This window comes from Melozone crissalis, unplaced genomic scaffold (genome assembly GCF_028551555.1).
Source record: "Melozone crissalis strain CALT ecotype California unplaced genomic scaffold, PUWL_Pcris_2 ptg000081l_1, whole genome shotgun sequence".
Taxonomy (NCBI): domain Eukaryota; kingdom Metazoa; phylum Chordata; class Aves; order Passeriformes; family Passerellidae; genus Melozone; species Melozone crissalis.
Window position 1 is genome coordinate 9,913,915 of NW_026535858.1, and position 27,522 is coordinate 9,941,436.

Consider the following 27,522-nt stretch of genomic DNA (forward strand, 5'->3'; position numbering starts at 1 on the left):
GACCTTAATGGATGGAACCCCTCTGCCCTGGGCAGGGATTCCTTCTCCTCTAGACCAGGCTGCTCAGAGCTCCATCCAGCCTGGCCTTGAACACTTGCAGCAATGGGGCATCCACAGTTTCTCTGAGCAGCTTGTGCCACTGAATTGCATTTATAATGTGATGCTAAAGCTTGCTTCAAACTTGAATGTGTTGTTAGCCCTTACGTAACACACAAGTGCAGCATTGTCTGTCTGGCCAGTCCTTCTGAGTCCCAATGCCCAGAGGAATTTCACATGCAAATCTTGTATCCTGTACAGATTGTTTGAGCTACACTGTGTGGGATAAATATTATGATACAGTAATCTCTTTGTAGACACATGTATTATCTCTCAAAATCAGTCTGGTTTTGTAAGATTTGGGGAATAAGAGGCCATTTAATGCATCACAGATGAAGCGAATGGAGAAGAGTTCTGTCATTGTTACTGTGAACCAGAGGGGAGGGTGGAGGAAGGGGAGCTCCATCTCCAGATAGATCAGTATTTACCTATGAAATGGATATTTCTGTCAAGAGTTCATCCAGCCTGTGTGTCCAGATGCAGCTGGGAGGATTCAGTGCTGTAGCAGGTGCTGTGTGAGCTAACTCAGCACCACCAAAATCTGGGAGAAGAGAGAGGAAGCCCAAGGCAGAAATGATTCGTGGGGATGGGAGCATGGAGAAGCTCATCAGTTAAACACAGTTCTGCAGTGTTCACAGCTGAGGGGTTTGTCCCCTCAAAGATCAGAATGATTGTTTGAATTGCCTTTGGAAGGCTTGCTGGGAAGCCGAACTGGATGGATACAATAATCAGAGGGCTTATTGAAATTTTAATTGGGCGTGATGTTATAATGTATCTATGAGGCTTGAAGGGTCACAGGCTTGTGGAATTTGCAGCTTCCTGCAGAAGGCTCCGAGCTTGCTGAGCAGCGCTTTTGGAGCCAGGGCCTCTGGACACTTGGTCCTGTCCCTGCTGCTGAGCCTTGTGCCAGTGCCTTGAAATAGGTGCAAGGATAGAAAGGGAATTGAAGATGGTAGCAGACTGAACTCTCTATATCTTCAACACTTTTCTGGGGTTTGAGAGTAAGTGGTTTTACACCTTTAGTTAGCAAATACATAAGCCACTGTCATACTTCCCTCCCTGTAAGTTTTATACGACAGAAGTACTGTAGTTTAGAGAGGTGTAGGGTTTTTACAGAGATCAGTAACAGCAAAACTTCTGAGGAAGGCCTGGGTAAAAGTGTTTGCTTCTTTCTTTACAGCTTAACTGAAATTAATATTTCAAAATGTATTAAATGTAATGAAGAATGTAAAAAGTACATCCTCTTTAAGGAGCCTACGTTTTTTCTTTGTTCTATCCTCTCTTGGAGATACATCTGAAATTATTTTTGTTCAGAGTAACTCAAACAAAAAGCTTTTAAAATAAATTATCTGCCGTTTACCACTATTTAGAACTTACAGTGCCAAATGAATGACTCCTTATTTCTCTAACCATTTTTTTTCTTATCTGTGAAATTGTAGAAAAGCTGAATTAGTTGTTTTTTGGAGTGATTTTATTTTATTTTTCCCGTATTCAAAATGTAGAGATGTGTTTTCCTACCTTAGGGAAGGTGCTTTAGACATGAGTGTGTTTGCATGTTGAATTTCTTTTGTTGTCGTTGAAACCTGCCGAAATTTACTGAAGTTTCAAGCTTTTGGAAAATTTCCATTGCATTTTCTTAGTAGGTAAATCACCTAAGGATATTCTGTCTGCAGCAGGAATGTGCTCCATTGAGCCCTCTAGGATCAATGCTTTAGGAATTCAACAGAACTTTGTTTGCAGGTGTTTTTTCTGGCAGTTGGTCAGTAATTTAAAAATTTCTCCTGCTAGTATGAAGACAAGATACAGCAGTTGATAGGAGAAAGAAACCTCTAAAATTGTTACTTTAATATAATACTGTAGTATTGATGTATTACATTCTATGTAGTGCATTCTGCTAGACTGCAGCATTTTGTCTATTGAGAGTTATGCGTTAATTTTTTTTTAATATGTACCTACCTGTATCAGTGTCTTGCCAACTAAATATTTATATTGTGCTGTATTTTTTTTTTTTGTAAAATCACTGCCATGCAAGGTTTTACTCAAATCTTTCTAGAGATGCTGGAAATGATGAGTAGAGCTTACTGAAATACAGGTTTCAGAGTGTTTCCATGAGGCATAACTAGAAGTTATCCAGGAAATAGAGCAGAAATACGAGTTCTTTTACTTGTTAGCTGATACTTCAGGGACTACTATTGAACTGAAAATAACATCAAAGCTAAACAGGACAGAAACAACAGGGCGAGGTTCGGACTCTGCTGCATACAATAGATGATAAAATACAGATAACCTGTAACTTCTGTCTTCAGCTTCTGTAAAGCAAGCAGAGAGTCATACTTTGGCAGTGGAGTAAACTAGATGCATTTTTCCATTCTTGACTGTGCATGAGTAGTGCAAGTTTCCATTCTGTACTCCTTTAAAACAAGTTCCAGCACTTTTTGTTGAGGTACTGTGTGTTTCAGAGCTAGACAGGCTCCTGCAGCCTGTCAAAGCTCCACAAGCTCTCCGCTTGGGGCTCACAGAAAGCAAACTCGATTTTCATTTCTCCTTCCATTCAACAGGAGCCTCTTTCATGTCTGAAAATTGGAAACGTGTGTTTTTCAGTGTGCTGCATGGATGTGTGTGTGTATGTGTGTGCCCTCTGGCACACCTGTTTCTAATTTCCTGACTTGAAAGCATCTCCCATCAAAAGGAGCAGAAAAACAATTTCTCTCTGACATGCTGCTCCTTCCCTTTGCCATGTTGGTTCCATTGGAGGAGCCTTAAAAGATGCAGAGCACACATTGAATGGGATGTTCAGCTTATATTGTGCTGGGTTCTTTCTCCTCTTGTTGTGGTTATTTCAAGCATTAGAAATCTTCTTGAAAAGTCACTATGCAGAGGAAAAATCCCTGTGATTTAATCCTTATTTTCATGCATGAAGCTCAAATGAAAGCTTTAAGTCTGTAGCAAGTTAAAGTTTGTATAAGCTGTGAACTGAATGTTAGTTACTCTTTGGTACAGAAAGATTAGCATTTAAAATTTATTATATATTTTATATTATAAAATTATAAGCTTAGATTTGTTACATTTTTCAGAATTGTACGCAGTGTAAGATAGTATCTAATATAATACCGAAAAGTTAAAGATGTTAACAATCTTAAATAAAAATAAAAACATCACAACACCTCCTTCCCCCTAGTGACATGGTTGTTATGGAAGTTGTGCATAGGCTAACTAGCAAATTACTGCTAAAGTGGTAACTCAAGGGAACTACTGATACATCCAAAACAGCTAAATTATAGTAGGATTGCTTAAGATAGAGACAATGAAAAAAAAAGGTTGTAGATTCCCACACTGTTCTTGTGCAATTCTTGTAGTAATCAATGAGGAGTATTTGGATTGGAGGTAAAAGTGTATTATTATCAGAAATTCCACATAGCCACAGAAAAGGAAAGTTCTGTTTCACTGTTGGTCTGGAGGCAGTTTGAAAGAAACACTGCATTAAAACTGTATTGTGGCATAATCCAAGATATTTGTCTCTGAAAATCAGTGTTGATGTTTCTGTATGATCTTCAAGTGATTTTGTAGATCATCTTCAAATAATTTTCATGCAGGATTAGAAGCTTCTGGTTGAAGACAGGTTTTCTGGCATCTTTTAGAATTTCATTTGGGTTTGTAGTGTGTTTACAAAATAAAGATGTTGTGGATATTAAGCATCATTCTTCTTTCCTTCCCTTGTCATAGGAATCTGTTGCCATCAATGCCTGGAGCCTTTAGGAGTCTGTATATTCTCTCCCCTCGATCTAGGAGGCTAGAAACTTGCATCAAAATATCTGTCTGTTTCTGTTTATTTTTTGTAGGATCTTCAAGTGGTTTGGGTTGGGAGGGACCTTAAATATCAGACTTTAAAGTTCCTGCAGTGGGCAGGAACAGCTTCCACTAGAGCTGATTCCTCAGAGCTCCTTCCAGCTTGGCCATGAACACTTCAGGGATGGCACATTCAGAACTTCCCTGGGCAAACAGTTCCAGTATCTCACCACCCTCATTGTGGGAGGTCACCAAATTTGTCAGTCATGATTTATCAAAATAGTCTCTATAGACTCTGTTTTCTGTAGAAGTGTTTCTGCCTTTGCTAGAAGCCATCCTAGAGGAAGGCAGTTTATTGTACTTAGCCCTGCAAGCATGGACAGCAGCAGTTCCAACAGGAGTTTTTTTGTCAGCAGAGGAGTTACAAGTAGGCAACATGGTGTTTGCAGAATATTACTGTGTTAGGAAAGTAATTTGTTTACTATATGAAAGTTATTTCAATGTGAAGCTCTAATTTAACCCAGTAAATTTTTCCAGCTAGTCGTCTGCATTTGAGTCACTCATGTGTGAAGTCTTAGGGAAGCATTTGTCTGTCATTGCAAAATACTCATCTCTGAAAATTAATGAGCTTCAGGATACTGAAGAAGTCATCATCATAACTGGGAAAGGATAATAAAATTATTTTAACTCTGTTTACAGGAAAGTTGCTAAAACAAATGTATTTGAGACTTTAATGTAGAATTGGAAAATTATTAGGAGTCCCTCTTGGTTTGGTTGTACTTGGTAGTACTATTCAGTGAAATAAATGCCAAATGTATTAAGACTTGCAGTTAAATGTAGTATAATGGGAGATAGTTATGCACATTAATCAGATTTACATTTTCATCAGCTTGTGTGCATGATTTGGGAATGAGTTTAAGCAGCTTTCATTGGAGTTGCTCTCTTGAGTCGTGTTAATACAACTTTCTGGAAATTGGCTGATGCTGGTGGTTAGACTGAAGTGACTGCAACTATAAATTTGAACCCACAACTTTCTATTGTTACAATATATATTGTTATATATAAGTTACGAATCAGTTTTGATTGCTCTGGTAATGTATACATTAATTTTTGCGTAGTCTTAGTATTATCTACAGTATGTCCCTAGTTTGAGGCTATACAGACATACAGATCTGCTAAACCTGCAAGAAATTTGGTTTGGATAATAGAAAGGGCAATTCTTTTTCTTAGCCTGTGTCTGGTCAAAATATGTGACATACTGCTTAGATTTTTTTTCTTCTTCAAAAATAGATGTTCCTACATCAAGAACTACAGTAACAAATTTTTCATTTGCAAATGGGGAAATTGTTTTCCTTAGTTATCTGTCCCTGCAGACTGCCAGCAAGTGATGTGCTGAAAGATTTTTACATACACTGCCAGCAGCAGGCTGTAAGTTTGTTGCCTTATAGGTTGACATAAATATGACAAAAAGAAATGACTTTGTCTGTGGGGATGTAGAGATGTGTGATGTGTTAGTAGAATTTCCAAGCTGCTTTCCTTGTGGTTGATCCTGGATGGGGATGTGGGCTGCAGCTGTTCTTTAGCCATATTAAGTTTTCTCTCTTTGAATTTTTTTTGGAGCAGACTTGATGTTATGGAAACTCTTTAATAAATTAATTCTCCTGGGGGGGAAATAACATTATACGTCATGCTAAAAAATGGCCATTGTTGGTTTTTTTTTAATTCCAATTTAGGAAATACTTGAAAATTGTGAAGTAGTAACATCTGGTTTTATGACTTGATGCACTGAAGATACATAGGCTCACTCTGATTTCTGTGTCTCATTTATTTGATTCCTCTTTTAAGTCCCCTGCTTCTTATTTATATAGTTATATTTAAAGGTGTTATATGTCATATTTTAAAGGTACTAACAGGTTTTTTCAAGAAAAAACCAGCTTTCTCAGGTTTTGCCAGAACATATGCCTGTTTAATTTTATTTTTATTCTTTATAGCAAAACTTCATAGTGATTCAAGTTTCCTAGTTTTAAAAAAGTCCATGTTGTGATCTATGGGTAAAATGCATCTTGTGGGGTTTTTTTCATGTTCTTCATCCATCACTTTGGAATAAATAGTAGATAACTCACAGTTCTGTTGTGGACAGAAGCTTCAGAGTGTGGGTATAATAAGGCAAATGAATAGACAGACCCTTCTATAAGCAGATGCTGAGATTGCTGTATTGCATGAGCCTCTTGAAGATTATCTCCTAACCAGGACACTTCTCTCATTAACTTGAGAACTTGTCAGTCTCAATGAAAACACTTTCTCCCTTGTGCTTTCAAGAACAACTTCCCTTGGCTGTGTAATTGTTGTAGTATTTTGGCTCTTTCATTTTCCTCTAAATTTGTAACTGGATTTTACTCAGTCTGTTTGCTATACAAAGCATTTTTTGTGTTTCTGTTCTTCCAGTTGTATGTAGATTCAATGCCAAAGTGTCCCACTTCAAACAACTCAGTTTAGCTGAATTGCATTAATCAGGAGACACTTCCCATTAGCAGGGACACAGAACTGAAGACCAAGGTATTTTTGTGAAGATTGAGCATAGCAGAATTTTGGGACATGTGCACACAATTTTTGAGCAATCTGGTCTTTGGGCTGATTTTCTGACATCTAATCATCTAATGCATCCATAGTGTCCCAGAGGGTGTTGTTTGGTGTTTTGTTTTGGTTTTTTTTGTTTTGTTTTTGTTTTGTTTTTTGGGGGGGTGGGGTTTGAGGGTTTTTTTAATCTTGAAAATGAGAGGGGTAATTTCTTTAGCTGTCTGTACTAGCAATCTTTGAAGAATAGTGGAAACTCACTGTGCATTTAAGGGGAAAGGTATAATTGTGTGTCAGGCAGCCAGAGAGGGAGATTCTTGGAGTAGGTTGCCATGTTAGGGTTTAAAATGATGAAAAGAACTAGGAACCAGTCTGCGTGTCACTGCAACACACAGTGCCAGACCTGCCAATGTGTTTGTGCCCTGCTGTACCCACAGCAGCCAGTGCTCTAAACTCAGTGTATGCACAGGGATGAGAGACTCAGCAGGCTGCTCTGGAGCCACTTTGGGTTGGGTTTAATTATTACATTTTTCTTTATGCCACATCTAGGCTGGCTTCAGCCAGTGTCTCTGTTCTGGGCTGGTGAGTGCTTCCAGTAAAGTGTGAGTTACGTGTGGAGACTGAGCTGCCTTTGTGTGAAGCCAGCCTAGGTCTGATGTCTTACCAGCTCCAGCTCCCTGCCACTTGGAAGAAACTAGATTGTTTCCAGCCATAAATTTGTTTCTGGAGGCTGTGTAGGTGTATTTATGTAGCTCTGTACCTGAGCTAATAAGTCCGGCTGGATTATAGCAGATTTTTTTTTAATGATTCCAGTGCTTGCATCATCTTGTTGTATTTAATGAGAAATATATAGAAATATTGATATATAATTGTGAATGGACTGTGTCTGACTTCTTTATATTCTGGTTCTAATGTAGTTTTAGGTCCTGATAAGTCACAAATCTGATCAAAATGCAGTCACTTAGATTTAGATAATTTGAGATCATTGTTACTTCACAACTCTCCATTAGTTGTGTTTTTTCCTTTCCTAACTGGATAACACAGTTCACCTGACTCTTGGTTAAACCTCTTCTGGTTGCTTTGTCTGCTTCCCTGCGATTAAGGAAAAATGTCAGAAACAGGAGGCATAAGTAGTGTAATGACCTTGGTCTATATGGAGAAGGTATCAGCAGTGAATTTTCTGCCCAACAACCCCTGCTGGTCCAGTAAACATCCATGGTGCTATTTGGCTGCAGCTCTATGTCCCAAAGCACAGTACAAGGGAGGGAAAGGGGTGTAGGAGAAAAAATAGCAGGTGTTTAAGTATTCCTACAGAACAAGAGTAGCAGTAATGACCTGCTTGTCTTCACCAAAAATAGGTTCCAGGGGATAGGTACAGAAAACACTGAGGCAATAAATGATGGTTTGCAGCAGCTTTTTAATTTTTTAAGGACAAACCTTTGAAAATTACAGGAATTTGCATTAGGAGTCCAGTGACCAGCCACTTTGGCAAAAAAACATTGCTGAATTCATGTATTCCTTTGTTGCAAAAAGGCTGAATCAGATGGACTAAGTAGAATATTCTGTCATGCAAAAGGAGAGAGTTGCATGCAAGGATTGTTCCCAGGAGAATGATTAGTAAGAGAATTTTATCTGGATAGAGATGCTAAGTCAGAGACAGTGCTGCTGTTTCTTCTTTCTGTAATTTTTATTTTGTTTCTGTTTGGTTTATGACTTTGTGGAGTCAAAATATCAGGAAAGTTGTGAGAAAACCACTGACTTACTTGAATTTTTGAGTGACTTCGTGTCAACCTTTTTAAAAAATAAAAATTTGTGGCAGAAACTTGTCATTTGCATCCCTATGAAGAAACACTATTTTGCATCATCACGGCCAAATTAATGTGATGATATGAATTAATTACAGGATTTCTTCAAAGTGATATCTGTATTTTGACTATTCTTAATATTTCTTTAGGTTGTGGAGAGCACCTTGTCAGGACCATACTGGCCAGAGAATGTTCATGTGCTTTGCAAACAGAGGATGCCCACCAAGCTCTCCTAGAGACTATGCAAAACAAGTTTATTGGTGAGTATATGGCCCACATTGCCTAAATGCAAGTAACTCTATCAGAGGTATTTATTCTTGTGATTTCTGTTGAAGCCTTGTGTTGCAGTTGGCTTCAGATTTAGTCTTGTGTTACATCTGAAAAATGTTAAACTACAGAAGAATATATTAGGATATTTAAAGGAAAACCCTTGGAAATACCTCAATTGTTCTGTGAGTCATAGAATACCCAGAGAGGTTTGAAGAAAGAATTTCCTGTCTGAATCACGAGCTGTGGTGTACAATTGCGTATTTTAGAATTGATGAGTTGGGAGCATTAGTAAAAAATATTCATCATGTTAACTCTTTTAAAAATAGTAGACTTCAAAACCATTTCTTGTTCTAATTAAATGCTTTGGACAGACAGATTCTGGTTTGCTATTTACATAGTAAAATTAATTTCTTGGAAAAGTGAAATATACTTTGTTTAAAAAACCAATTTTTTTATTGGTTTAAGATTTAAGAGAATTGTATAATTATATCTTCAATTTCTTATAAATATATATATATATATTGTCTTTCCTCAAATCATAACCAAAAATATGAAAGTGGATTTTTAAATAACCATAAAATCTGCTTTTTTGAAAATTCCAGTGGAGCTTCTGGTGTATATGTTGACTTGCAGTGTTTTCATAACCCCTTGAAATTTTTCAAGCTTTAGAATCCACAGACAATTTTCATCTTGAAAATTCCTTATGGACAGCATAATACTTGTACGCTGTGCTGCCAAAGCTTGTTGTGTGATACTTTAATTAGAACTGAAAGAGGGGCATTACAGAGCTTTTGAGGTCCCAGGGACTAATGCACTTGGTCTTGGCAAGCAGTGCATTGCAGCTTCTTGATTTCTTTTTCTGGTGTTGAATCCATGTTAGATTTTGCTTCTGACATTTAACTGTTTGAAGGGAAATCACCTTTCCATTGGAGACTGCACTTGATAATCTGCTGCTGTACTGTGGTCACTTCTAGGTATTGTAAGAGTGTAGAACACTGTTCTCCAAAAAGATTCTAATCCAAGCAGCAAAAATGTAGCTTTTTATATTTAGTCACTTGTTCCAGTGCATGGTGGCACAAAATTAGGAGTTTGTGTATCCAAAAGAAGTCTTTAGGAAGGGTGTTTGTGATAGCTTTGCTAATTTCTAACCTGCTTTGCAGATGCTGTGTGGAAAGTGGCCTAACTTTACGAAAGTCAAATTTTATTCCATGCTCTTAAAATTTATTCTGCTGTTTGTTTTAAGAGTGCTAAAAGCAAGCCCAAATTGTATGTAGCCTTCTGCCATTTCATATTAATGCATGTACGCACACAAGATGGAAAGCTACTGATGAAGTAATTCATAGAGACTGGCTGATAAAAGCCCAAAATTTAAATCGTTTTAATTCAAAGTGCCTTCTTTGAGTTGCTTTGAGTTTTCTCGATTTTCTTTGTTAGGTTTGGTAATGGTTAGCAAAAACACAATTCTCATTTTGCTGTTTAAAGCAAATGTATTTTGCCACTTTGCGTATAAAATGTTAACTGGCTCCTATGTGATACATGCCTTGAGTTTTTTAGTGGAAATGTGAAAATGTTCCTGTTGAAAATAAGAGCCTATTAAATGTTGCTGAAGAATTTGTTACACCTGAACTATCAATTGTAGAGAAAGAGGAGCTGCACAGATAGAGGTACCAGGATATCAGTGTAGTGTTATTGCCTTGGGAAAGCACTAAATCCAGCTAAACAGCAGAAAATGAAAAGAGTGAGAGACAGGATTAAATTAATGCTCTTCATGAAAAGAAAATTTGAAAAAAAGTTTATATAAAATTTATATAAATGCTTCGTAATTTCTTGTTAAAGTTTTAATTCAGGACAGGTCTGGCTTGTGTTTTCAGAAACTTAACTCTGCAAGTTTCTGCTGCCTTACAGCAGGACTATGTAGTATCTGCTCAGTTATAGTCTGGGCAGTGCTGATATGAGGGGAAAAGATACCACCACCTTTGTTTTTTGTATAGCTGAAGTGCTTGGATTAGAGAACACAAAATCTAGTTTGTGCTCAGCTGTCCTGTGAATGAAGACTGATGGAGGAAAACATCAAAATCCAGATACATCTTGCTGGTTACATGTGACATAGTATTGAGTTTATAGCTGGTAGAAAAATTTTGGCCGTCTTGGCAATTCTGCAGATGGAATGCCAAGTTACATGTGGCAAATACAGTGCAACAGTTAAAAACATGCATGAAAAACAGTAGGTTTCTACTAAATAGTTTTTTTGCTGTGGCTTTTTATAAGTGATGTGCAAGTTGATAGCACAGGATGTGTGCTATGGTGCAGAATTCCTTACAGTGAAACATGAGGATAAAATGGGGTAATAGACTCCTTGCTGATGGCTTGGATGCTTCCCTTGCCTTCCTTAGAGCCCTGCTTTGTGGTCTTGACAAACTGTCACCAGAATTATAATGGACCAAGGCATTGGGAAAAACCCTGCCTTTGACAAAGCTGAGCTAGAATGTTTTATCAGAAGTCAAAATGTGTGTTAGTTGTATCACAGGGATGAACAGCTGATTTTTGGCAGTTGCCATCAGATTGGTGCTTCCTGTTTACAGGACTCTGAGTCTCTGCAGCGTCCTGGGAATCCTTCCAGCTAGGGAATGCCTGGCTTAGACAGTGAGTGCTGTTTAAACGGCAGGTGATGAGCAAACTCATGTCAGATGTGCTTCTCTCATCCTTTCTCAGAGCCAGCTTACTGTGGAGAATGCGCAACTGCTGGTTGAGTCAGAGGTGAGAGAAATGAAATCTAGACTTTCTGTAAATGGAATGGGCGCCAAAAGAGTGCAGAAGGCTTGGTTCACAGTTAAAGAATAGTGTTCTGTAAACACAAATACCTTCCAGACAGAAGAAGGGAGGATTTTGTTACTCATCATTCCTTTCAAATGCAGCCAAGGTTGTGTTTGTAGACTCTAATGTAGACTTAGAGTAAATATTTGTGTCATCTCATTGGCTGGAAACCTGGGCTTTTAACAGTGGCAGCATTACCAATGGTACTTTAGAACTTCTTATGAAGTATTAGAAAATAATGAGCTGAAAGACATAGATGGAATGTGATATTTGTTCTTTCCTTAGCAGAGATCTGTTTCTCTATTCTTGCATTTTTAAACTGCACTTCAGTTGAGCCAAGTCTGCAGCAAAGTAATAGCAGGAGAATAATGCTGACACTTTCCATTCTAGAAATGTAGTGTCAAAATCCTCTCTTCTGAGCAAGACTTTGGACAGCTAAGAATTGTAGAAAATTAATTTCCTGATTATTAGTTATGCTTGCAGGGGAGGAAAAAGCTTCATACTTCAACAGTTACAAGACTGTGGCTGGCGTTGCACAGTGTTGTAGTTACTTTATAGTAGATTAGTTTCCTTTGGTGCTGTATCACTCTAAGCTTTGTAGTATCCTTTGTGGTTTTCTAACAGAGGAAACAAACTATGGAAGCATTATTATGCTTCTCCATGACACAGAGAAAAAGATTTCAGAGGAGAATGAAGTGATCCTGAAGTTTCATAAACACAACGTGGTGATGTTCCACAAGGATTTGTATAGGTCTTCCCTATGCTTCTCCATGTCAAAAGCATTGGGATTTTATTGGTCTGTGGTATCCTCAATTATTTAATTTCTTAAAATCTTACCTTGTAAAGTTTTAAAGTTCAAATGTTTTCTCTTGCAGCTTCTTTAAAAATTCAATATAGATGTTGTAACTTGATGCATCATGAAATATAGAGACCTCTGATTGAGACAGCTTGTGCTTAAATATTCGCCAAATAATGGTGCATGAAATTAAAACAGGCTTCATTTAGTGCTTGTTATATTTGGAGTTTACTGGGATACACAGCAGAAACAGTGGCAAACAGCTTCACTTCCACCACACTCTGTGCACAAGCTGACAGTCCAGTGGCCAAGGTGATCTCTACCTGTTGATCTGAAAAAGCCAGAATTTCACTCACACAGTGCCCAAGAAGGTTTAGAATTGTTTAACTGCCTTCTGTTAAAACTGGGGGATGCTGGAGCACTTAATTGGTTACACCGCACCACAGCCAGTGTTTAGACCCAAGTTCTAAGCCTTTGAAAGCTGATGTAAACAATGAAGCTGGTAATGGTTTCTCTGCTATGGAAGAGTGTGAATGTAGCACATCTGATGAGCAGCTGGTTCATCCTTCAGCTGGGTAAGTGTAAATAAAACACTTCATTTACAGCTTGGTGTTGAATCTGTGCTAGAGTGGTTCTGTGCAGTAACTACAAATGGGGAAAAAGGAGCAGGATGAGAAGTGAACAGCTTCATTCCCATGATCTGGAGGGACCAGTCTTCATTACAGGAGAGCTTTAATTTACAAAAAATGCTAAAGACAAAGTGTTCTTCACCTGTAACTGTAGCGCCTGCAGAGCAAGGCTGAATGTTGAGGCCATTATGTGTTTTAATACTTGCAAAACTCTCAGTTCTGTTCCTGATCAGCAGCTGAACCTGGGCCATGGTGTTCAGCTCTGGCTGCTCTTGCAGAACTTGATGGGACTGGGGAATGTGGAGTTGCTGTGATGACCTGCTTGCTTGCTTTTGAGAGACCATTGCTACAGAATAATAAAATACAAAATACATAAATAAAAATGTAGTGATGCTTTCTGTATGCCACATAGCAATAACAGAGTAGTTGAGCTTTGAAGGAGAGAAATGTGTTTTGTAAAGTGTAGTTTTGTGACTAGGGAAGGTAAGGATTTGACCAAAACTAATGAAATATGGGGTTTGTTTGGTTTTGTCTTACCCCTTTTCTCTGCTGTGGCCAGTCAGTGCTAACATTATTAGTTAATGCTGCAGTTGGAATTTTACTTTGGATCTTTCATCCCACATTCCTCAGTGGTTCTGCCAGCGTAACTGGGAAAGGAACACTGGGCTTCATGAGACTTAAAATGGTATTTAAAGTCCCAGCTTTTTGTAATTTTGTCATTAGCGAGCTATTAGATTAAAGATTTATCCAGCAATTCTGTTTTATTGCAGTGGAAAACAATATTTTTGGCATATTTTAACTAAATTTTGAATTTGTACAGGAAAACCTATTTTTCTGAAAAGTACAGTGTGGCTAGGTTCCAAATAAGGACATGTGGGTGTGGCTGAATAACAAATAAGGACATGTGGGTGGGGCTATGCCAAATAAGGACATGTGGGAGTGGTTTAATTCCAAATAAGGAAATGTGGGTGTGGCTAAATACAAATAAGGAAATGTGGGAGGGCTGTGCCAAATAAGGACATGTGGGCATGGCTTAATTCCAAATAAGGAAATGTGGGTGTGGCTAAATCCAAACAAGGAAATGTGGTGGAGGTAAGACCAAATAAGGACATGTGGGTGTGGCTGAATTCCAAATAAGGAAATGTGGATGTGGCTGAATTCCAAATAAGGAAATGTGGGTGTGGCTGAATTTCAAATAAGGACATGTGGGTGGGGCTATGCCCAAATAAGGACATGTGGGTGGGGCTATACCCAAATAAGGAAATATGGGAGTGGCTGAATTCCAAATATGGACATGTGGGTGGGGCTATGCCCAAAGAAGGAACTGTGGGCGTGGCTGAATTCCAAAAATTGTGTAGGAGGTGGGAGCCAGATCACTCTTTCTTTCTGATGAGAAACCATTCTGCCTTTAATGTACATGGCAGTATTTTAGTTCCACTTTTTCTCCTCCTCTTGAAATACTAATTAAATGTGTATAGAAAAAAGTCGTTACCTATATTGTTATTTTTTACAAAAGTCTGCTCTGTTCTTCTTTTACTCAATGGGTTGGCTGTAACAAAATGAATTTTAGAACTAAATTAATGAAATATGTTCCTAAACTTTGAATTCACAGTGTTTTGAGAACAGTCAAACGAATTTGTGTGCATGGTACATGGATTCTCTTCAGAAATGAAGTAAAATACTGTACCCAAAAAAGTACAATACTTTTGTACCATTATTTTTACAGATCTGGTTATGGATGTATAGCATTCAGCTGCCTGGAATTTTGCTTGCTGTAGATCTACTCATTTGCACTGTCTAGTTTGTTAAAATACAGTCTTTAGCATAATTGGAATCATCATCAGTAGGTCCACATATCTAGAAAGATCCTTGTTTAAAAAAAGTACTATATTTGAATCCCTCCTTTAACATTTTTGAAAAATTGCTTTAATTGAAAAATAAGTAACTTTTAAACAACACGCTTTTCAGCATGTATTTAATTTGGTTTAGGGTCTGGTTTTTAAGAGCAGAGAAACAGCCTGAATGTGCTGTAACATAGAATATTGTAATATTTTTATTGTAGGCAACTCATTTTTGACACTTCTTAGAGATTGATTCTTTACAACTTAGGCAGTGAATTGGAGACATAAACTGTATTGTTGCTGATTTTGCAGAGATGGTTTAGCTGAACTTGCTGCTGAAGGCATCTGGGATGGGAGAGGGTAGAGTCACTCAATTTGCTTCTGATGTGTCTGAGAATGGAGGCCTTCAACAGAAACAGGGAGGCAGGGTGCCCATGGGTGGGAAAGTCCTGAATCTTTGCAGGGTAGTAGTGCAAGTGACTGTGTCCTCATTTGCTGGTTGTGTTTGGAGATGGAAACAAGGGGGATGATCTTTTCCAGATTTCTGCCACCATTCCAGGATAATGTTCATTCTGCAGGTAATGATGAAATGGTGTAGAAGATCAAAAGGGCAAGCAAGGCTATGTTTTTGTGTGTAGGAGAGATGATGTCTCCCACCATTCTTGCTTTGTGTGCATAACACAATTTTTAAAGACATTTGGTTCAGTGTTTCATTCAAATTACCTGCTAAAAGTCACTTTAAGTAATTTTATTCATCTCACACCGGTAGAACTTAGGAAGTTAGTGCAGTGTGACCTGGTTTCATGTGGCATAAACAGCATTTCTTCTTAGTCCAAAGGCCCAACCTGTGTCATTCTTAAAGAAGTCAATGTCTTGCCCATCTGTTGTGTTTTGTGGGTGCTGAAATTAAGACTTTTATCACACTTTTATCAGGTGCACTGCTGTTAAGTTAATCCTCTTCTGGAGTTTTCCAGTTGCAGTAGGGTGGCAGTGTACTTCAGCAAAGGCTGAATGAATACAGTCAGTTTTCCAACTTCTGAGTCGTCTTCAAAGCCTTTGAGTTTTGTGGGCTGGTAATAAAGCTTCCATGGTGCATAATCATTGAAGGAAGTAATTTGTTTAGAAAACAATTGTGTACATACTTAGGGCCATGTTTAATGTCAATAAACAAATGCTGTTTATCCTGACAGAATTGGGGCTCTCAGTTGTTCATGTAGAGGTTGAGCATCTTTTTGGATGAAGTTGTAAGCTGAAGACTTTGTCTTATGTGCTTGAAGCTCAAATTTCAAATTACTTATTTAAACCCTTTTTTAAAAAAAAAAACTCGCTTTGAGTGATTTGTTTTTTTATTCTTTGTTTCAGTGAGGATGAATATTTTGTTCTTGCAAAGCAATCTCTGTAAAAATGGAAGTTTTTTGATGGAAATGCAGTGTTACTGTTCTGCTGCAGAGTCTCTGCAATGAAAGAAATATACTGCTAAGCCTTGTGAAATTTCAAAAGACCATGTAAAAGTTACTCAGATTGTTGACAGTTTGGTCAGTCATGATGGCACATTTGACAAAATTACTGGGAAAATGATGAAATATATAATTAGCTTATTTATAGACGTCCCTTTCATCTCTTTTTTTCAGAGTGTGGGAGAAACAAAATCCCTAAAATAAGTGATTAAACTAATGGAAGCATTTCTAGAACAAGACTTCAGTGGAACCAACTCTAAACTATAATCAGTAGTTGCTGTCTGGTGTTATGTGCTCTCATACAGTCCCAGTGTTTTACTGTGTGTGCCCTTGAATATGCTGTCTGCTGTGAATGCTGTTTGCTGCCTGTCTTCTGATGAAGTAGAGCATTTTTAGTCATTCTAATTAAAGAAATAATTAATATTTTTCACTAGAACCGTGGAAGAATCTTTCACAGCTCTTGAAAGGGAAGGAGAAACTGCTTATTAAAAAAAGAAACCTGAGCTTTTCTGTCTCTTTGCAATGACTTTTCACCACAGATTAGAGAGCTTAGGCATTTCACCATGGCTTAGAGGCTAAATCATTTGTGCGGTTTAGTGTAAAATTAGGTCTGCAGACCAAGTTCAGGTAGAGGCATTGTCTTTGAAGTGCCTGGTTTTGACTTGGGTGGTAGAACCCTTCACAACTTTCCAAGCCTTGTGTTTCTATTTTAACCAAACATATTTTCCTGTTTTATCTTCTACCTTATCATGGGCTGGATTCTTGTTTCACAGGGACTTGGTCACAGTCAGTGAGTAATACAGGAGGTGTATTACTAGGTGTAAGTAGTAATAGTTCTTTTACAAAGCAAGTGGCACTTTAAAGATAATAATCTGTTTGCATTAGATTAGATAAGATATTATTGTTTATTAAGCACACTGCATTTATTATCTTCCTGCAATGTGGGCTTCTATTGCAATGGCCACCTTGTATCATTTTTCAAGGTGGCTGCTCTAATGTTTCGAGAAAACACAATAAAGCTTTTAGTTTTCCTTATGGTAATGCTCAAAGTTGTTTTTTATTGGGCAGTTTTGTTGTTATTTGCATTAAAGGAGTAATTTTAATCATACAAATAGTTGTGGGCAAGTTCAAGGAGACTAATGAATAGATCTGCTCTAAAGTTCCAGTGGCTGGCAAATTACAGTGCCTGTACACTAATTTATTTAAAAGAAAGAATTGAAAAGAATTACATTATATGGCTGTTGCAATTGTATGTTCAATTTTAAAAGACAGTATAATACAGATGTGTAACTAGGATGTCTCTGGGCCTAAGTGCAAGAACTTAATTAATTTTGTGGCTCAAGACATTTTATATTGCATGTAAATTATACCATTGTTTCCACATGTAAAGCAATAGGAATCTCATTTCAAATTGCAAACCAGAGAAAAAATACTTAGGCTTGGTTCAGCTATCTTTAAAGCTTTTCCAGCTTCTGATAGAAGACTTTTATATCCTATGTCTTTAATTAACAACACAGGAGCCACTGTAAAAAGGACAGCAAGGCAGACAGTATAGCAGTTCCATGATGCCTCTGTACAAAGGGGTTTAAGTTGGCAAAAATGAAAAAACTGTAAAAATGACCTAAATTTGCTTGATTTTTTTAGATCTGTCTTTATATAATCTATAGAACAGAAAGAGCTAAATATTGAGTCACAACTGTTTTTCAACTTGACACTCCGTTTTTCATTATTATATTTTCCTTGATCCATCCAAATTACATTTGATGTTTCCACTCACAAAGGTAATTTTTAATGTTTTTGTTTTATTCCATGTAGCTCTTCATTTTTTTGATTGCTGGTGAATTAGTAGATTAACATTCCAGAAAATTATTCCTTTGAAACAGTAGGAAAAAGAGAACCGATGCTTTTGTAAAAGCACTGTTTGATCTGTCATTTTCAACCCTTAGTGACAAGATTAAAGGGAAAAGGCAGAAAGTCAAATTAAAAAAAAATTGCCCAAGGAATTGTTTCTATTGCAAGTAATTCTCCCCCATGATTTTGGCCAGGTTCACCTTTCCTAGCCAATGAAGATGGTGTGCTCGGAGGTGTGATTGTTCTCCGCTCCTGCCGGTGTTCAGCAGAGCCTGAATCCTCACAGGAAAAGCCAACTTTACTAGGTAAGGAATTCTTACTCATTTTAATTTAAAGTGAAGGATGAAGTGAAATCTCTGCGCATGTTGAAAGCCACAGAGAAAACAAAATGGAATTGATATTGAAATAATAAAAATCTAGAAAGTGAAATAGGGCACAAACAAGGCTAATACTAACAAAACTCCAAAAAAGAGCATTCTTTCTGACTCATTATTTCTAAGCAGAATTGCCATTCAGAGGATTGTGTGGGATCCTTCTAAACCTGTGGCATAGATACAATAGTTGTTTATGGCAAGGTGGGATGTGTTCCTCATAGGAAAAATTGCATTTATAGTTGGGAGTGATGCATGTAGCTGTTTGCTGCTTCTCAGTAGCTTAATTTTAAAAAATGCTTTCTAAAAAGTTCTTTATTCCTCCTTTTTGCATAAGAAAATGTGTGAATTTGGAGAATGCACTTAAAATTCGTAGGGAAAGTTGTTTATGGTTGTTTATTCTTGGTAATGGCCAGGAAAATCAGTTTAGATAAATCACAGTTACTATTTGCATTTGCACCAAACAGGACTTTCTGCTGCTCATACTGAAATCCCCTGGACTTTACCTCTCCCAGTAGCTGTCTGGTTCCAAAATGGTTTTACAACCCTTCATCCCTCTTTCTGTCCTGGAAACACAATCCCTCTTGCTGCTTTATGGCAGAAAAGTGTATTATGGAAAACTGTCTTGTGGTTTGTGTGGGAGGAACAGATGGGAACTGAAGGCTGTAGATATGAGCAGAACAAGGTGGAAATACAGCCCTGAGACAGTAAGGTCTCTCTAAGGGAAGGAATTTGGGATTGGGGGCATATGAATTACTTCAGGATGACACTTGTGCCATCTCCTTTCCTGTGGTGCTCCTCAGATGTGCAGCTATGTGTGTATTTATTGGGTCACATTGACCTGTCTAATGTTACCAGCGTTAAAGTGTTTTTCCTTTGTGTAATACTCTGCTTTTATTATTATTTACCCATTTGTGACATTATCTAGTGCAACAGCATCCTGCAACATAAATTTTATCCTTAAAAAAGAGTTAAGAAAATGAACATACAAGTCTGATTAAGTGAGAACAAACAAGATCAACATAACCTTCAATATTCCTGAGATTTGAAAGTCGTTCAGAGATTTGCCTGTCATTCATGTAAGAGAACGTATTCTATTAGTGAAGATTTGGCACTTTTTCCTCAAAAATTGATTTATAAAATCCCCATATATTGTACATCATAAGTAAAGACTACTTGTCCATTGATTTTTGGTTTTCTTTCCACTGAACTAACAGAGATTAATTGTAATACAGTACTTTTTTCTGTACCATGGAAATTTCCTACCTTATAATGAACGCAGAGATAATACACAATTGTATTACATTACATAACATATGTAGTATTTGTTTTGTTTTGACTGAAAATAAATTGATTAATACTGAAAAACTTTGTGTATGGAATAAAGAACTCTCATGTCTTTGTTACATGGATCATCTTTATTTTTTTCTTTTTAATATTGAAAAAATGGCAAGGAAGTGACTTATTAAATGGTTGAAAATATACTTATCTGAAGATATTTCACATGTAATTTAGAATTTTCAGTATAGTTCACTACCTATGATGGCTAACCATAACTAAGGCTTGTGCTAGTACAGGATACTTTTGGTAGTTTTCAAAGGCAGAGATATAATATTTTGAGGGTATTTGTTCTAAACTGTTTCTCAGCTTCTCAAAATTGAAAGATGGGAATTAAATTAAAATTAAATAAAATCAGATTAAATTAAATTAAATTTTATTAAATTTAACTACAAAATTTAAATTTGTCTTTTAAAAAATGCTTTTTTTAAAAAGACAGTGGAGCCTTTGGGGTGCCATGGAGAGGTTGGGCCCCTCCAACACACATTGATTGTTTTGCTGTGTGAAAGCTTTTGATTCACCGTTGGTGGTATCAGTCACAAATCTGTTCTGGGGGAGCAGAGCACACACCTCCATGAAGTTCATTTTTCTTTTATGATGATATCTGCATATCTGTCAGGATCTTCAAGTCTTGCTGGGATCATCTAACATTTGATCTCCTGCTCTGGTTTAATTGCTATGCAAGGAGATGTGGTTCAAAGGATAAGTGTGCTCAGCAGGCTGTGACCTTCATCCTGAAGGAATGTGAGGAATAGGAATGAGTCAAGGTTTTAAACCCATCCAGGGATGCTTTTTTTGCAATATGTGAAAGTCACTCTCAAAAGAAATCTGTGGAAATGTCTGTTCAAGGCATCTTGTGTAATTCATGTAAGACACCTCCCATAATCCAGAGAAAGAATTTGTGCCTCAGTGCATTTTTTTAAAACCTTTTGCAAAATTCTATGAAATGCCTTAAATTCTGATCAGCTGGTTTTTTTTCTTTCTCCCCTTCCAAATTATGGACTTCATGAATACAAAGAAAAATGACCATGACAGAGAGCAGGAAGAAAACAGTGTGGCAATTTATAAAGCTCCACTGAGAGAGAGCTGAACATTTGAATAATGTGCTCTTTGTCTGAATTTTGTGTTGCAGCTAAGTTGGAGTGTGTTTGTGTACATAAAGATACCTGCATATGTATCAGGCAGTTAGAGATTACTGGAACACACTGTTAAACAGATGATAAATCAGAACACTTTCAGACTTCAGGACAGCTCCTTACTGGATTAACAGGCATTAATAAAACTTGTGAGCACTGATTAGTTTTCTTAATCATTATCCCTGCAAGCATGGCAGTGCTTTAGGATATCTAACCCTGATATCCTAAATTAGCTGTGAGTGCAGTACCAGAGAGCTGCTGCTGTTTATCTGGTGCTGGAAGTCCAGGTATTCAGACCTGGGAGTGCTTTGCTAGGGGTTTCTTCATCTTTCTTTCCTCTCTGACCTTTAGTGCTCCTTACATTCTCCACAAAGAAAAGGGGTGTAATTCAGCGTACTTTTGAATCCAGGACTTCATCTAATTTTGCCAGGAATCTTTCTTATTGTGCATGTTACCCTGTTTCCATCATACACTTCTCCTCCTTTTTCTGCAGGATAATTTTGCTTTTACCAGTTGTCTTTCCTGCCTGATCCATATCTTCAATTCCCATATTGCAAACTTGACTATTTCTGCATGTTTGCCTGTGTTCTGCTTGGGATACACATTAACAGCTGAGCCACAAATCCCCCTTTGCTTGTTCATACTGGGTCACCTGGCTTTATGCTTTTGTGTGGCTTCAAGGCAGGCAAATACAAGTTCTGTCAGCTTTTTCTGATGGGTGGAAAAGTCCACTGCTTTAGAAGCTGGTCCAATTTTTAACTGCAATTGGAGTTGATGTATTTCTCATCTTGGAGGCTCCATATTATTGAAGTAACATTCTCATTGTGGGTAATCGTTCTGCAGTTGTGACTGTGAATATTCAGGAAAATCTTGTTTGTTTGATAGCTTTTTCTTTTGAAATTTATTTGCTCTGGTAAGTAGTTTTTGGTCTTTGTTTTTTATCCTTGCTATATTTGTTCCTCAAGTCACAGTCTGGTTAAATTGCATCTTGTATGTTAAACCAAGGCCTTTTTTGTAACTTGTTGCATTTTCCTTTCTAGTGGAATTTCTGTGGAGCCATACAACAGAGAGCATGTGTGTTGGGTACATGTCTGCACAGGATGGCAAAGCTAAGGTAGGCCACGAGGAGTAGGCTGTAATACAGTTGGATGACTGCAGAAGCTAAGGAGAATTAGAGTTAATAATAGTGAAATATATAATAAATTTCTTTCTCTAAGAGAACAAAAGAAGTAATGGCTGCATAAGCAGTTAAATGTGTCAATTGATTAGGCATTTCTAATTTCTTTTTTTAATTGCAGCAGTTAGCAACCCTATACTAACATATGTTCCATGTCAGGATAAGGTGCCACAAACACATGGCCATTCCCTCTGCTGACAGTATTTGTACTTAAATAACTTTATTCATCTTGATTCAGTTATGCTGGTACCATATTTTTCTGAGGGCATATCTTCCTTTGGATAAAGCAATTGCACCATCAAGGAAGATATAAAACAAACTTCAAACAAGTTCCTAGAATACCCTCTGTCATAAATAATTCCAAATATAACCATCCATATTTTCAATTTCTTGGGGCCTTATAATTGATTTTTAATGAGAGAAATATTACATCAAATTTGAATTTAACAGTGATAACTGGAAAATTCTGTCATATCATGATCAGGGAGTAGGGATTAACCAAATGGATAAGCCATCCATTCTTAGGAAAAGAGCATGGAAGGGAGAAAAAGGAAGTTGCTGTAGTGTAGCAACTGGAGCATTTTGGAGAGTATTTGGAGAACAGGAATGAACACGGGAGAAGCTGCAAGCAGGGACTGCAATGGTTTCTGTAGACATTCATGCAAAGGGGGATGTGACCAAGGTAACACAAGAATATACATATATATATATATAAGAATATGCATATATAAAGAAGAAAATCAGCATCAGATATTTTACCCAGCAAAACTGGTAAAACACTCTGTTTAAAGCACTGGAATGGATGAGTTCATCTTCAAGATCTAAAATGTGCAGGGAAAAAAAGACAAGAATGCCCCAGAAAGACAAGGAAAGTAACAAGCAGCTGATGAAGGAAGTGCTGGTAGAGGTGTAAGTGAAGTATTTGCTTCACTTTTTAATAACTTAGGTACAATTCTTCCTAGATAGCTATACATGGAAGACTGTGGTTTTACTTCTTTTCTTAATATTTGTTTCAGATTTAGTTGAAAAAAAGTCCAAACTGAAGTTAAAAGCTCAGATTGAACTGAGTGGAACTAAAGCAAGTTCAGGCACAGATGTTCTAGTATTTGCTAGTTAGCTTTAAAATTGTTGTCTTGTGTTTGCAGTGAAAGAATAACTGAGAATCAAGGATGTTAAATGTTTCCAGTGTGCACACCTGCCTGTGACTTACAATGTGAAGTTCAAAATGTTATTGTTTCTTCCTGGTAGTGTCTAATTAATAAATAAATGCTAAATATGAAATCTGTCTGGCAATGACTATTAGCATGACAGTGCCATGCCCAGAGTTGCTTTCCTACTCACAGTTGCAACATTTGACATCTGGTGTGCATTGTTTTCATACTGCTGGTAAATTCTCCAGCTGGTAATCCTGATTGTGCTGACAGACACAGCTGCTCTTCTTGGATCACTTTTAAATTATGTTTTTGACCTTCACTGAAGAGTTAATCCCCCTCCCTTTCTTCCTTCTTTGAGTCTGTGGCCACAAATGCTTTCCAGAGAAAAACCACAAACGCTTTTGCTGCTGACTTCTATTGATCAAAAAAGTCTTCTGTCATAAAAGCTGGAATTTTGTTCTGCTACAACTAGGACTAAGTTATAGATGGAAAACTGGGCTTGAAATAGAACACAATGTATTGCAAGTGAAAAAAAAAATCTCTGTTCTTTAATAGAGTGACTGTTTTGCTACAGTTAATTTTGAGTGCTTGCCATGAAAGAATAATGGGATAAGAGTTCATAAAAGTATAAAATATCACTTGTTTATGAGGACCATAGCAAAATGATTAGGCAGCAGCTTGTAAGGAAATATTTGCTTTCCTGTTTTTCTAGGGTGGTAAAGACATTCAGGTTTTATTTCTTTCATCAGTCTAGGACTTGAGTTTTGTTCTTAAACTGAGGGGTTGTCACAGTGCCTGATTTTGAACTGGTTCAATTTTTTACTAGACTAGTATTAGAATCATAATGGGGTAGACACTAAGGAGAAAAGGAGCCTGCTTTACTATCTTAGTGTGATTCTTAGGGCATGGGAGAGTAATACAGTTCATAGTAGGAACCAACAAATAGTGGTTCTGAACACCAGCTGGAAACTGTGGAGGTACAGAATGTCTTTATTACAAAGGCAAACAGGGTAGGTGCAGCTCACCTGCAGACACTGGTGTGCTCAAGACAGAGAGCACAGTTATCTGTCAGCAGCTCCTTAAAAGAGGAGTGGGACAGAAAAGTGGAATGAGAGATTTGAAATGGTTTGTACACTGTGACCTGCTGGTGCTTCTGGCTTCTACAGCATGAGCTCTCCAAGCACTGTTTTGGCAGTACCCTGGCACCAGGGGTTTGTTTGCTCCCTGTTTAGTCAGGACTGGGTTCTGCAGCTGGCCTCTCACCTTCAGACTTGCCTGAATGTTGGCTCACCAGCACCAAATGGCTGAGCCTGCAAGAGCTCAAGAGCTGTGCAGTAGTAGTGGCTTGATTTTAACATACTTTCTGGAAAGGTGTCCAGATTTTTTTTTTTTTTTTTTTTTTTTTTTTCCCTAGAAAAGTCATCATTTCCTGTTGGATTCAAGTGTTTGGGTGAATGTTGCTTTAAGAATTCTGCACAGCCTTGCCTTGCCAGATGAACTAAGTTCACACCTCATTGCTGACACAATCACCTCTGTTTGTGTGTCCTATCAGCTCTTTCTGGATGCTGGAACTATTTCAGCTCCTCCACTGCTCCTAACTCTGGAAGTGTCATCTCCAGCACCTGCACAGTGGGTGTCCCAGTGGCTTCCCTCAGATTCTTAGGCCACAAACAGCTAATCAAGGCAGATCTTAGCTGGTTCAGCTGTGCTTTTCTTTTTTTCCTGTCATCCTTCTCAACACAAGCAGCTTCAAAATCACTTGGTGCCAGCATTTGTCACAAATTGGATGTGACAGATCTTTTCATCTCAGCATTTTGGCTCTTTCCTATACTTATTGAACTACCCTGCACCAGCCTACTAACCCAGGCTGGTGCTTGGGAGCCTCAGTTATTGTGAGCTTAAGGGGCAGACACAGTCTGGTTTAGGAGTTTCTGGAACCAAACCTTCCTGAGAAAATACTGTGACAGATTGTTTCAACATCAGCCCTGTTCTTTGGAAGATGAATGGGCTTCCCAAGATCTCTTGAAGCAGAGGTCTTGCATTGCCACCTCTGTGATGGTAGAATTGTCACAGTAGCTGATGCTTGACTCTTTCTATGCATTTGTGAGGCTGTTGGAATATTCTGGGCTGCAGCAGAAGTTTGTGGCTGCAGCCTTGAGAATGCATAGAAGCAGATAGAAAAAATTAGTTTGCGGATTCTCTGTGTATTCACACAGCTCCTCTTGTAGCAGTAACTGCTGCATCCAAAAGGTCATGACTTCCAGAGTGAAGGACTGGAGGGTTAAATAACTGCAAGAACTGAGGAGATATTTTTTTTGGTGATTGTGTTGTTGACTCATGAATTACTTGATATGAATTTAAGCAGTTTTTTTTTTCCCCTGTCGAAATTTTCTTCTCTGAGATGCTAGTTGGTCTTCATAACAAACTTCCAGATGCTTTGGTTTTTTTACAGATCCATAACAGATCTAACAACTGTTCATAGTATCAGCTGAAAAGACCATCCTGTTACCAGAACTCTAACTTCTTTAACATTACTCTGGAGGGTTCAGTTATCATTTCCTATTCTCCTGAACTGACTGGGTTATGTTCTGAGAGCTGATGCATTTTTGTTGTCATCACTGGGGTGGTAGCTTTCCTCTAAGGTGTTGCTTCTTGCAGCTCTGTCCATCCTGTCATGGATGATGTGCAGTACTTTAGGTATTAACAGTTTATGTAGCAGTTGGTAGAGCAAATTTGAGTGTCAGTTTGCACCAAGGGCTTGCAGACCTTCTGGGTTGGGAAGAAATAATTCCTCAATTCACCCATAATGTGATTTTAGATTAAAATGAGGAATGGGAAGGAAGGGTGATAATGGTTAAGTTGCACAAGTTAACTGACTCTTCTTGATTAGAAAGACTTCATATCTTCTTGTTCCATGTCTGCTTGCTCAATGGAGGATGCTTCAAAAGAAAATAAATTCAATCTCAAATGAGAGTGCAGTGTATGCCTGCAATGCGAGTTCTCATACCAATGACATCTCTTGAAGGTTCTGGCTGTGGGTAGGCAGCCTTTCCTTGATTTCATGTTGTGTATCTGTGCAAAGCCAGATAGGGACCCTTTTATCTCAGTCAGGGTCTGCAGAGTATTTGTTTGCTGAAGCCCTACAGCATTCTGTATGCAGAAAGTGTAAGTGGCTGGGATACTTTTTCCTGACTCTGAGCAGTGTCTTGTTGTGGTGATTGAGAGTAGTTGTTGGTGGCTGATGTTTCTGCTTGAAGATAGGTATCCTCACTTTCTTTTCAATAGTATTTGATATCAAAGTCCTTTTTCCTAGTGCAAGATCCAGTCTCAATACCACAAAATGCACTTCTGGTTATTTATTTTGTTTAAGTATTTAAAATCATTTATCAGCTTACTATGTTTCTTAGTATTTATAAATCTGCTATATGATCTCTATAAACATTGCAGACTGTAAATGTTGCAATATTTTTGAGTAGTAGTTCAGACTCATAGGTTTTAGTTCTTCTAACAGCTGGATGACTTAGACAGCAAATTTAAAAAGCCCAGTTGCAATATTGAATATAATCCAATTCAGTTGCCAGTTTAAATCTCTTTTTGGCAGCTGTTCAGTTAGTATAACATGAACTGCTAAGCTTTATGTTATGGCAGGTTTTAATAACGCAAAGCTACATAAGCTGTTCTTTCCATCTCAAATGAACCAACTTCCCAATGCTTTGCAGGACACAGTGCAGCATTAGAGGGGAGTGTTGCATATTGCTGTGCTTGCAGCAGCTCCTGTCCACACCAAACATTGTGGTTGCAATGTTCAAACAGAAACTTTTATCTTTGACAGTTAATTTCATCTGTCAGTAGGAGCAAACATAAACATGGTGGACAGGGAGACCATCTCCAGTTCACTTTTCCTGTGGAGATGTAAGCTGTCATCATCAGATTTACTCGCCTTTACTGATGTTGTAAAATTTAGCAACAGTCCTTCCCTCTGTGTTTGAAGTGATACATGTGACAAACACTGATTGTAGTGATTGCTGTTGGTTTTCTGAGGATGAGCTTCTGTGTTTGACTTTGTGAGTGAATGGTCTGTGAAAGCCCTTTGTCAGGAGAAGGGCAGCTTTCCAATGCTCATGGGGTGAAGAAACACATCTTGGAAGAATCCTAATTCTAATTTGAAAATTAGTGGAAAAATTTACCAAGCCTGTTTAGTGACTAGAAATATGAAGTCCAATAATTCAGTCATTCATTCAAGACTACAGAGACACTCTTTTAACTTCATGAGGCAGGAGAAGTATATGTCACTGTTCTTATTCCTTTAATCTTCATGCTTGTCTGGAGACTGGGGAATCAGTCAGAAATTTTCATTTGAAAACTACTCTTTGCATCCAGTTCTCTCATAAAAAGGTTTTTCTGTTTGTTGGAAACAAATCTAAACC

General features: G+C 37.8%; 1 protein-coding gene across 2 annotated transcripts in view; it reads left to right on the top strand.

The window, feature by feature from the left end:
* Positions 1 to 27,522, top strand: part of TASP1 (taspase 1) — a 79,310-nt gene that overhangs the window by 45,859 nt on the left and 5,929 nt on the right. For both annotated transcript variants that reach the window (XM_054290486.1, XM_054290487.1), the window contains exons 11-13: positions 8,411 to 8,521; positions 18,114 to 18,224; positions 21,805 to 21,878. In XM_054290486.1, coding sequence (XP_054146461.1) covers positions 8,411 to 8,521; positions 18,114 to 18,224; positions 21,805 to 21,878 — 296 coding nt within the window. The remainder of the gene's footprint in view (positions 1 to 8,410; positions 8,522 to 18,113; positions 18,225 to 21,804; positions 21,879 to 27,522) is intronic.